Raw genomic sequence first — 12,073 nt, 5'->3', positions numbered from 1 at the left:
TCCCATAGGTTTTGGGTTGTTGTGTTTTCATGTCATTTATTTCTAGGTATTTTTTGATTTTCTCTTTGATTTCTTTAGTGAGCTCTTGGTTATTTAGTAGTGTATTGTTTAGCCTCCATGTGTTTGTAATTTTTACAGCTTTTCTACTGTAGTTGCTATCTAGTCTCATAGCGTTGTGGTCGGAAAAGATACTTTATACAATTTCAGTTTCTTACATTTACCAAGGCTTGATTTGTGACCCAAGATATGATCTGTCCTGGAGAATGTTCCATGAGCACTTGAGAAGAAAGTGTATTCTGTTGTTTTTAGATGGAATGTCCTGTAAGTATCAATTATGTTCATCTTGTTTAATGTGTCCTTTAAAGCTTGTGTTTCCTTATTTATTTTCATTTTGGTTGATCTGTCCATTGGTGAAAGTGGGGTGTTAAAGTCTCCTACTACTATTATGTTACTGTCCATTTCCCCTTTTATGGCTGTTAGCATTTGCCTTATGTATTGAGGTGCTCCTCTGTTGGGTGCATAAATTTTTACAATTATTATATCTTCTTCTTGCATTGATCTCTTGATAATCATGTAGTGTCCTTCTTTGTCTCTTGCAGTAGTCTTTATTTTAAAGTCTGTTTTGTCTGATATGAGAATTGCTACTCTAGCTTTCTTTAAATTTCCATTTCCATTTTCATGGAATATCTTTTCCATCCCCTCACTTTCGATCTGTATGTGTCCCTAGGTCTGAAGTGGGTCACTTGTAGACAGCATATGTACAGGTCTTGTTTTTGTATCCATTCAACCAGTCTATGTATTTTGGTTGGAGCATTTAATCCATTTACATTTAAGGTAATTATCGGTATGTATGTTCTTACTACCATTTTCTTAATTGTTTTGGGTTTGTTATTGTAGGTCTTTTCCTTCTCTTGTGTTTCCTGCCTACAGAAGTTCCTTTAGCATTTGTTGTAAAGCTGGTTTGTAGTGCTCAATCTCATAGCTTTTGCTTGTCTGTAAGGGTTTTAATTTCCCCATCAAATCTGAATGAGATCCTTGCTGGGTAATCTTGGTTGAAGGTTTTTCCATTATCATCACTAAACATGTCCTGCCACTCCATTTTGGCTTGCAGAGTGTCTGCTGAAATATCAGCTGTTAACCTTATGGGGAGTCCCTTGTATGTTTTTGTTGCTTTTCCCTTGCTGCTTTTAATATTTTTTCTTTGTATTTAATTTTTGATAGCTTGATTAATATGTGTCTTGGTGTGTTTCTCCTGGGTTTATCCTGTATGGGACTCTCTGTGCTTCCTGGACTTGATCGACTATTTTCTTTCCCATGTTAGGAAAGTTGTCTACTATAATCTCTTCAAATATTTTTGCAGACCCTGTCTTTTTGTCTTCTTCTTCTGGGACCCCAATAATTCGAATGTTGGTGCATTTAATGTTGTCCCAGAGGTCTCTGAGACTGTACTCAATTCTTTTCATTCCTTTTTCTTCATTTTGCTCCCTGGCAGTTATTTCCACCATTTTATCTTCCAGCTCACTTATTCATTCTTCTGCCTTAGTTATTCTGTTATTGATTCCTTCTAGAGTATTTTTAATTTCCGTAATTGTGTTGTTCATCACTGTTTGTTTGCTCTTTAGTTCTTCTAGATCCTGTTAAATTTTTCTTGTATTTTCTCCATTCTGTTTCCGAGATTTTCGATCATGTTTACTATCGTTACTCTTAATTCTTTTTCAGGTAGGTTCCCTATTTCGTCTTCATTTATTTGGTGTTGTAGGTTTTTATCTTGCTGCTTCGTCTGTAACATATTTTTTTCTAGTTTCTTTTTTCTTTTTTTTTTTTGATGGGTGGTGCTGTATTCCTGTCTTACTGGTTGTTTGGCTTGACACGTCCAGCACTGGAGGTTGCAGGCAGTTGGATAGTGCTGGGTGTTGGTGCTGAGGTGAGGACCTCTGGGAGGCCTCACTCTGATTGATATTCCCTGGAGTCTGAGGTTCTCTGTTGGTCCATCGGTTTGGACTCGGAACTCCCACCACAGGAGCTTGGGCCCAACTTCTGGCCTGGGAACCAAGATCCCACAAGCTTCGTGGCATGGTAAAAAAAAAAAAGGTGGGGGGGAAGAAAGACAAAAAGAAGAAAGGAGCAGTAAAATATCAAAGAATAATAAGCAAAATAAAATTAGGAAGATGAATAATATATTAGGACAAATAAAACTATAATTGAAACAACTGCAACAAGGTAAAATAAAACCACAAAAGAAAAAAAAATGTGTGGGGGGGAACAAGCCAAAAGGAGAGAGCGATAACAAAGTGTAAAGAATAAAGTAGAATTAGAAAAATAAAAGATTTATGAGGAAAAATAAAAATGTAGAAGAATCAACAACAGTGAATCCATAAGGTAAAACAGAACTCCAATCTAAAAAAGGAAAAAAGAAAAAAAAAAGCCTTGGCTATGGGGGTGGAGTTTTGGCAGGGGTGGATCTTAGGCAGGGGTGGGGTTTAGGGTAGGGTGAGACCTAGGCAGGTGGGGATGTGACGTTTGAGCCTGGGGCGGGGCCTAGGTGGGGGTTGGGGGGCGGGGGGACACAGATGGGACATTCACGTGTGGGATGGGGCCTCTACTTAGGTTCTGCCTGGAATGGGAGAGGCATCAAGACCTGAGTGGGGCTTCTGGAGTGTGGAGTTCTGGAGTTTGGAGGTAGGGCCTTGAGTGAGGGTGTGTGGGTGGGGTGTAGGCCCAGCTCTTTGGAGGGAGTCTCCGAATGTAGAGGTGGGGCCCTGGGTGGGGGTGTAGGGGCGGGGCTTGGGCTCTGCACAGCAGGAGGGAGGCTCCGAGGGCAGAGGATTAGGCCCGGGAGCCCAACAGGCTTCCTGGTGCCTGAGTGGACAGGGAAAGCACTGGCCCCTTTCCCTTCTGTTCCTTTACGCCCTGCCGTACCGTCTCCCCCAGCGTCTCCCCTGTTGCTGCTGCACCCCAACCGTGGGTGGGTCCCGCTGGGTGTAGGAACTCCTCCCCTCCCCCAGCTGCCCCTCAGGGGTGCCGGTCCCAGAGGTCCGGCCTTTACTTTTGCTCCCCCTTCCCTCCCTCCCACTCCCTCAGGACCTGCGCAGCTGGAGGGGGCCTAGGTGGGCGGAGGATCGGGCCCCGTATCTCAACAGGTTCCTGGGGGTCCGAGTGGGCAGGGGAAACCTGGCCACGCTCCCTTTTGATCCTCTGCCCTCCCAGTGGTTCCCCAAGTTCCCCCTTCAGGCGTGGGATCCCTTCCCCTCCCCCAGCCACCCTTCAGGGGTGCCAGTCCCATCCCACATCCACTTCTCCTCCCCCTTCACTCGCCCCACGCCCCACGTCCTACTTGGTCGCTGGGGGTTCCTCCCGTCCCCTTATGTGTCTGTGGCCCCCCACCGGTGCCTGGTAGGTGCCCTAGTTGCGAGGAGACACGAATTCCGTGTCCTCCTAGTACGCCATCTTGACTCCACCCACCTCATTGCTTTTTAGTCTTAGGATTGTTTGACACTCTTAAAAGTTACTGAGGACTCCAAAGAGCTTTCGCTTATAAGGGTTCCATATATTGCTATTTACAGAAAATAAAACTAAGAAGACTCTAAAATATTTTGGTTGTTTAAACAATAATAATAAGCTTGTATATTAACATTTTCTTTAGGAGAAATAAAACCAAAAGTAGTGAGAAGTGGCATTGTTGTACATTTATGAAAATCTTCAGTATCTGGGTTAGCAGAAGATATATAGATTCTCATATCTGCTTCACACACTTCATTAGCTCTCAGGGCTATGATGGCATCACATGTCATACAGCAAAATGTGTAGGAACTTTTTCTCTCCATCTTTCTCCACATCTCTCCTCTAATAAGTTTCCTCTAGCCCCTTAGCCGAATTTGTGTTTTGTTTCACCATTACTTCTCTTGATCCAACCAGATAAAATTAACATTATATGAATTAGCTGCTATTCAAACAGGAAGAGTCAATCTTTGTAATTCAAATAGAGGTTGCCTTTTTGCATAAATTCTCAGTTCTAGTAGTTATGATTCTTTGGAAACCAGTTTAAGAATGGCTATCATTGTTAGAGTTTTAAGAGTTCAAAAATAACACCTTTTTTTCTTCTTCTTGAGTTGAAAACCAGTAAGAGAGAAATACTGGGCAGATAACTACTAGATAGCAGGACTGTAGATCTGCAGCTGACTTGTTCACCTGCTCTTGGGTGGCATGGACCACTGCAGACTTCCCCTGAAAGGGCAGATCAGAAAAAAGAAAATCCAGAAGGGGCTGAACCACATGGCCCAGCATCTTCCCCAGACTTTCCAGTCATCTGTCATTCCTTTCCTGCTAAGCAAGAGAGGGAGAAAAGAGGCCAGGGATCTTATTCCAGAAAGAACTGGAAGTAATTGTCCCCCCCTTCTCAACAAGATGCTTGTTTATGTTTTATCTTTTATAAATGTGGACAGCAGAGTTTTACTGTCATGAATTAGTAATGGCTCAACAGCCACCCTCTCTCACTCAGTAATGACTAGCATAAGAAGGCTTAAGGTCACCTTTCCAAAACTCAAATCATCATTTATTTCCCCGTACTCTCTACAACATTGTTAACAGAACTATTGAACAAGTCAGTTCTTTGGCCAGAGTCCATGTTGCAGTTTGCTTATCATGAGGGTTATTAGATATTACAGGGCTTGAAAAAATAGATGTCTTGTGAAAACTCTAGTGAAATTTGAATAGTCATGTGATCTATTTTATAAGTTTTTAGGCTAAAACTGTCAGGGTGTGTGCCCATTATGAATCAAGTTTAATTATAGTACATTCATGGGGGATGATGTTCTAGGAAGTGTAAAATCCAGAAACACAGGTTACTGAGTTTTAATCCCAGCCCTGCGATGCGCTAGCTATGCAACCTCAAACAAGTTCTAGTTCCATATCTTCTCTCGACTTCATTTTTCTGAATTATAAAATGGGGAAAGTCAGAACACTGTCCTCATAAGATTGTTATGAAGCTTAAATAAGAAAATACAGGCAAAGCATTTATTATGTTTCGGGCACAATAATTGCTCAGTATAGGTTCATTAAATATTATGTATATTACAAGAATATTATTTTTGTGTATTGTTTTTATAATCCAGAACATTAGGCGATTATATAACATTATTTTACTCCCTCATTTTCTGATTTCTGCCTTTTTTGGGTTAAGTTTTAGCCATTGATCTATACTGAGGGGCATTATAAAACAGCTGTTTGAAACTTATCTTCATTCAGGAAGAGTTGTTGGGGACTACATTTCATATCATCTCTGTAAAGACCTTGGGGGAAATAGTTCCAACAGGTCTCAGTCTAAAGAATTGATGTCCCTTTCCCATGCATTGGGTTTGTGTTTCTATCTTAAATTGTATGACAGATCATGTTTCCTTTTTAAAATTGCTATTGAAGAAGCTCGGCAACAAACTTGCAGCCCTCTGTTAACAAAGTGGACTCTATGTTGTGACATATATTTTAAATACTAATCTTAACCTTCATCTCTCTCCCCCACCTCATCTTTATGTTCTCTTCCTCCCCAGTTTCTTCACATAATTTTTATCTTCTTTTTTCTACATCTTTGTAAGAGACTGCACATGCTTTCTGAATGAAGAAACATAGATATATATTTAAAATAAAAATATGTGAGTGTAAAATAAATCTTTAAACCTTAGGAACATACTTGACCTAATGAAATAGTTGTGGGTAATTTCATTTGATTAGTTTTTTGGTCATTGTATAAAACTGGTTTGAATTAAAATGCTTTAGGTGATTTGTGACATGGGTGGCTGTACGACGTCACTACAGTGTCACTCATCTCCCTTGAGCTTGTGATTATATGTTCTTCCATATCAAGCACATAACTGTGTTGTTGCTCTTGCCTAGCAGCTGTCTAGATAAAATTGGCGTGTTTCTCTTGTATTCTTTTTTTAATAAATTTCTTTATTTATTTTTGGCTGCATTGGGTCTTCATTGCTGTGTGCAGGCATTCTCTAGTTGTGGTGAGTGGGGGCTACTCTTCGTTGCAGTGCGCGGGCTTCTCATTGTCATGGCTTCTCTTGTTGTGGAGCACGGGCTCTAGGCGCGCAGGCTTCAGTTGTGGCACGTGGGCTTAGTAGTTGTGGCTTGTGGGCTCTAGAGCGCAGGCTCAGTAGTTGTGGCACATGGGCTTAGTTGCTCCGCGGCATGTGGGATCTTCCCGGACCAGGGCTCGAACCCGTGTCCCTTGCATTGGCAGGCAGATTCTTAACCACTGCGCCACCAGGGAAGCCCTCTCTTGTATTCTTGAGTGAGTAGAGTTAAGGTTTTAGAGTGCCACAAAATGGTAGGAATGGAGTATCAAAAGACTTGACAATTAATGCATCCTTTATAAGGGAAAGTGAGGTTAAGGTGACAGGGCAGATTGTGGGTACTGAAAGAATTATATATAGCAGGGGGAAGAGTTATATATAGCAGGGAAGAGATGTGTAACCACGGGCACCAAATAATCAGAATTTTTATTTGCTGTTGGTTCACGTTCTATTTATTTATTTTTTTTTTTTGCGGTATGCGGGCCTCTCACTGTTGTGGCCTCTCCCGTTGCGGAGCACAGGCTCCGGATGCGCAGGCCCAGCGGCCATGGCTCACGGGCCCAGCCGCTCCGCGGCATATGGGATCCTCCCAGACCGGGGCACGAACCCGTATCCCCTGCATCGGCAGGCGGACTCTCAACCACTGCGCCACCAGGGAGGCCCCACGTTCTATTTAGAGAATATTTTGAGGTTTTATATTGTTTTAGTAGTTTCAAGGTATTTTATGTCTGTTTACAGTGATTATAATTATTTTCTGTCTTTGAAACCCAAATCTCAAATATTGAAAACTATATTTTTCCCTAATCCTAATTTCCTTCTCCCCAAATCTAATCAGTTATCAAATCCCATTACATTTTCCTTTGAATCCCCATTAGTCAAATTAGGGACTATAGGAGGTGAGTTTAAAATCCTTTTAATCTCTAAATGTCCGCAGGTCTCTGCCCATAATCTCTAGTCTTCTTGCCTAGATTTAGCAGACTCTTAAAGAGTTCTTCATGTTTGGCCTTTTGCTTCTCAAATTCATTTTTATACCTCATCAGCAAGTGAACCTATTTCATTGCCATCATGGCTGGCTATCTGTTGCCTACAAGACTGTCTAATGATGATTCAGCTTCTCAAGTGATACATCATTAGGATGAGTTTTTTTTGTTTGTTTTGTTTTGTTTTGCAGTATGCGGGCCTCTCACCGCTGTGGCCTCTCCTGTTGTGGAGTGCAGGCTCTGGACGCGCAGGCCCAGCGGCCATGGCCCACGGGCCCAGCCGCTGCGCGGCATGCGGGATCCTCCCTGACCGGGGCACGAACCCGTGTCCCCTGCATCGGCAGGCGGACTCTCAACTACTGCGCCACCAGGGAAGCCCCTAGGATGAGTTAGTTTTAATTGCACTAGTGGTAATCTCAGAAAGTGGAAATTCCTTTTAGTTTGTTTTAAGGATGCTAAGAAGTAATGAAGTTTTCCCTAAGAATTTTAGGTATTCCAGAAATAATACTTTGTACTTGGAGGAATTTAGGACAAAATAAGTGTGTCTATAAATCATGTCTAGCATATACATATTACCTGCTAATATAATTTCTCAGTGTTTTTTGGCTGGAATTTAATGTTTAATGCTATAATTCTGGTTTTTGATGCCAGAATGCATTTATATGCTTCTTATTTGCTTTTGTTTTATTTTACATTGAACAACATATAAGTTCTATTTTGAAATTATGGCAAAGATTCTGTAGTCAAAATCCATCACCAACACTGGAGAGACTACTAAATAAATTTTAAGACTTAGTCAAAGGATTTTTTTTTTTTTTTTTTTTTTTTGGTGGCATGTGGGATCCTAGTTCCCCAACCAGGGATCGAACATGAGCCCCCTGCATTGGAAGCTCTGGGTCTTAACCACTGGATTGCCAGGGAAGTCCTTAAAGGAATTTTAAGCCTTCTAATAGGTGTGACTCCTGTGGTCAGACTGTAATCAGCTACCTTTTAATAATAATAAGTACAAATACTGTTAAAATTGTACAGAGAGCAGTAACACTTGTATTGTTGATATGTTTTCTTGCTTTGCAACATATATCATGTCATAACAGCTATATCAGGGGGAAAATATCATGTAGAAATATATTTATCTGTTGTTCTCAATTAAGTAGTTTGTTATGTTATTGCATTTTTCTTTGTATGATGTTTTTTTTTTTCACCACTAGAATAAACCCAGATGGTTGTTTTAATTTTTATAGCATTGAAAGAAACAACGTAGGGTCCATATCAAGTTTAGAATCATAATTTTCAAAAATGAGTCACGGTCAAGACATATATACATATTGATTAGTAATTAAGGCATGGCCATATCAATAATAGCAATGCTATTTGGAACAAAAATCAAGTAGAATGTACTAGCTTTTCCTTGTAGTAGTTTTTCCCTTTGAGTTACTAACTTGATATGAGATTGCATCTTATTTATACATTACAAATGCTTATTCTGTTTATGGCTATATAGTATAAATAGCATGTGCTAACGTTTAATACAGTTTGTAATTTTCTGATAAATTTGGTATTTGGTATATGGCATGTAGTTTTTTAAAATAAAAGTTTATACATATGAACAAAAATAGACTGCATTCTGAATGTGTGCATATCAATATTTCAGCCTTTTCTTAAAAAGTTATTAAAATGATTAAAAAATACTAATTACGTAAATACTGTACTTTGTTTTTATAGAACTTTCACCCATAATCTTTTTTTTTTTCTTTTAAAGATCAGTGGATAAGTCTGTCATAGTGTATGATACTGTAAGTATTTCAAAATCTTGTGTGATCTGTGTAAATTATGTTTGCTTATTAGGCTACTGAACTTCAAGTTTAGGCAAGATGAGAAAAATGTACATATTTTTTCTGTTTAGGATGCCCAAGAATATAATATATACATTTTCAGAAATGCTAAAATAGTTATGCATGTAAGGTATTGGTTCTGGGATGAGCCCTTAAATATTTCAATAATGGTTTTAAGATAGACAGATGTTTAGTCTGGTCAAAGAAAATACAGATTTAAAGAGCATCAATATTAAAAAAATCACTTTAAGTCAATTTTTATTAAACTCTTACACCAGGTTTCCATAACAGCAAAGGAGTGTTTACCCAAGGGTTTTGGGAAGGTATAGCTGAAAGCTGAAAGTGGCTCTATCACTTTATAGAGTCCCACCTGGATTTAGAGACTAGTATAAGAAAAGTAGGTTATAAAGGATTTGGAAAAATGGGGCTTCTTGGTAGATGCATGTGAATAAAGACCAGGTTGCATAAGTATGAAGAAAAATGAATATTTAGTATATAGTGAAGGTATGATTGATGAAAATATTCTCCAAGAGAAATCAGTGTTGAGTGGGACCTTAGAGTGGTTGAGCTTAGGTTGTAGCTATGCCAACAAAGAAATAGAGATGTGAATTATCAAAGTGTAGTGGGTCAAGCAAGGAAGCTAAGCTAGTCCTCCACACAGCAGTTCAAATTATTGAGTTCTGGCAGGAAGTGGGAAAGAGTACTCAAACAAGGTGAAATAGATCCTGAATATTTCTCAGGAAATTTTCACGAGATTTTACATTCACAGAAATAAATATAATGTTAAATTTTCTCCATAAAATATGTATATGAATCTCAGTTAAATACATCTAGTTGTTGGATGGCCAGCTAAGTGTACTCAATATTGCAATGACTAATTTCTACTCCCTGGTCTGCAATGGGTACAGTCAAATGCCATAGCAAAAATACAAATAATTTCATGGTTACTATTAGTAAGTTGAGACAAATCAGCCAGGACTATATTATACTAAAAATTTCACCAGACAGCAGTGCTGATAATTGAGAAAGAGTGAAATAAGTACTTGATAATGTTATTAGTTATAAATGCTATTCTCTATTCAGTGGGTAAAGTTTTGGTTTATATTAGTGACTCATAATATTAGAATACATAGAGTATATAAACCATTCAGGTCAAACAAGTCTTTATCAGTAGCTTTACTCTTGCCTGAGTAAATATAAAGCTGTTTGTGTTGTTTTTCAGAATACTGAGAATATACTTCACACCTTGACTCAGCATACCAGGTCTGAACTTAACCTCACTTTGTATTAATATAATTAAAAAATAGGTCTGAGGATATATAATAGTTGTTTTTATTAACTAGGTATGTCACAACTTGTGCCTTTGCACCCAGTATCCTTTTACTTGCTACTGGTTCAATGGACAAAACAGTGAATATCTGGCAGTTTGACCTGGAAACACCTTGCCAAGGTTAGTAAGGATATCATGTGTAACCCAGTTCAGCACTATTCACCATTAAAATGAGAAATTCAGTAATTTTTTGACAAATTATTCATGTTGCTTTTCTCAATATAAAGCATACATCCAAATTTAATATAATTTAAAAATAATTTTAGAGAACCCAGTGTTAAAGTTAACCCAGACATCTACATTAAAACTGTTGGTAAATGCTTTTGGATGCACATTCATGTATATCATACCTCCCGTAGTTTTGTAAGCTCTTTATTTATACTCCATACTAATTTTTCAGATAAATATAGCCTAGAACAAAATAGAAATGACAGTTTTATCTTGTTGGTTTTATTTTTGGTTTTCTCAAGCAACATTGACACATACATAATTTAGGAGTTTTATTTTTATCACTGTCAGAATTAACCAATTAGTGGTGCTGATATGCAGATGACAGATCACATATAATACTTCTGCTGATATGAATTTTATATAATAAAGATAAACTTTTTCTGGAGTGTAAAATGTTCCAAAAGAGTAGCATTTAATGTAGCATTAAGTGGTACTTTATAAGTAGTATTATTTGATTTTTAAAAATTTCTTAAAGGATGTTAAAGTAGAAAACATAGACTTAAGAAAATTTCATTTACTTTTTAGTACAAAGTGAGAATGTTTATAAAAGGATATACTTTTTCTTTTGCTTGTTGTTTTTTCACTTACTTTTTGTTTGTGGGTTTTTTTGTTTGTTTGTTTTTAAGCAAGGATCGCAGAAGATCAACCAAAGCAATTTACTGAAGATTGGTCAGAGGACGATGTCTCAAACTGGCTTTGTGCACAAGGTTTAAAAGACCTTGTTGGTATTTTCAAAACGAATAACATTGATGGGCGAGAACTGTTGAATCTTACAAAAGAAAGTCTAGCTGATGATTTGAAAATTGGTAAGACTAGTGAAAGTTAGGCAGTCTTAAAAACAACTTTTAATAATTTACTCTGAGATTGGTTTTTTTTTTTTTTTTTTTTTTTTGCGGTACACGGGCCTCTCACTGCTGTGGCCTCTCCCGTTGCGGAGCACAGGCTCCAGACACACAGGCTCAGCAGCCATGGCTCACGGGCCCAGCCGCTCCGTGGCATGTGGGATCTTCCCAGACCGGGGCACGAACCCGCGTCCCCTGCATCGGCAGGCAGACTCTTAACCACTGCGCCACCAGGGAAGCCCCTGAGATTGGTTTTAATTGCACTAATGGTTTCCTCTTAATATTCTAGCACAGTAGTAGTTCTGGTATATGTGTATAGAAGTATATGGTATATTTTTATTAGATTATGGAAAAGAAATGTTACATACTGTTTGTTTAGGTAATTAAAGCGATCATGTGACTGTAATTTTTAAAATGTATATTTTTTAAATTGTGATAGAATTTACCCTTTTATAAGTGTACAGTGCAGTGACTATTCAGAGCTGTATAACCATCACCACTGTCTGATTCCAGAACGTGTTCATCACTTCAGAAAGAAACTCCAATCCCATTAGCAGTCACTCCTATTCCTTGTCTCTCTAGCTCCTGGCAACCACTAATCTACTTTCTGTCTCTAAGGATTTACCTGTTCTACGTTTCATAAAATGTATGGCCTTTTGTGTCTGGCCTCTTTTGCATAGCATGTTCTCAAGGTTCATACATGTTGTAGTATATATTAGTACTTCACTTTTTTATGGCCAAATAATATTCCATTGTATGAATTTATCACTTTTTGTTCATCCATTCA

The 12,073-nt window shown here is 38.5% G+C and overlaps 1 protein-coding gene across 6 annotated transcripts in view; it reads left to right on the top strand.

The window, feature by feature from the left end:
• WDSUB1 (WD repeat, sterile alpha motif and U-box domain containing 1) overlaps window positions 1-12,073 on the top strand; it is a 66,695-nt gene that overhangs the window by 19,317 nt on the left and 35,305 nt on the right. For all 6 annotated transcript variants that reach the window (XM_082631369.1, XM_082631370.1, XM_082631365.1 and 3 more), the window contains 4 exons: window positions 8,811-8,844; window positions 10,106-10,146; window positions 10,227-10,333; window positions 11,071-11,250. In XM_082631369.1, the coding sequence (XP_082487495.1) occupies window positions 8,811-8,844; window positions 10,106-10,146; window positions 10,227-10,333; window positions 11,071-11,250 (362 nt within the window). The remainder of the gene's footprint in view (window positions 1-8,810; window positions 8,845-10,105; window positions 10,147-10,226; window positions 10,334-11,070; window positions 11,251-12,073) is intronic.

This window comes from Mesoplodon mirus (genome assembly GCF_964341445.2).
Source record: "Mesoplodon mirus genome assembly, chromosome: 8".
NCBI classification, from domain to species: Eukaryota; Metazoa; Chordata; class Mammalia; order Artiodactyla; family Ziphiidae; genus Mesoplodon; species Mesoplodon mirus.
The sequence above is the reverse complement of the archived record's forward strand: the minus strand, read 5'-3'. Positions and strand labels throughout refer to the sequence as shown.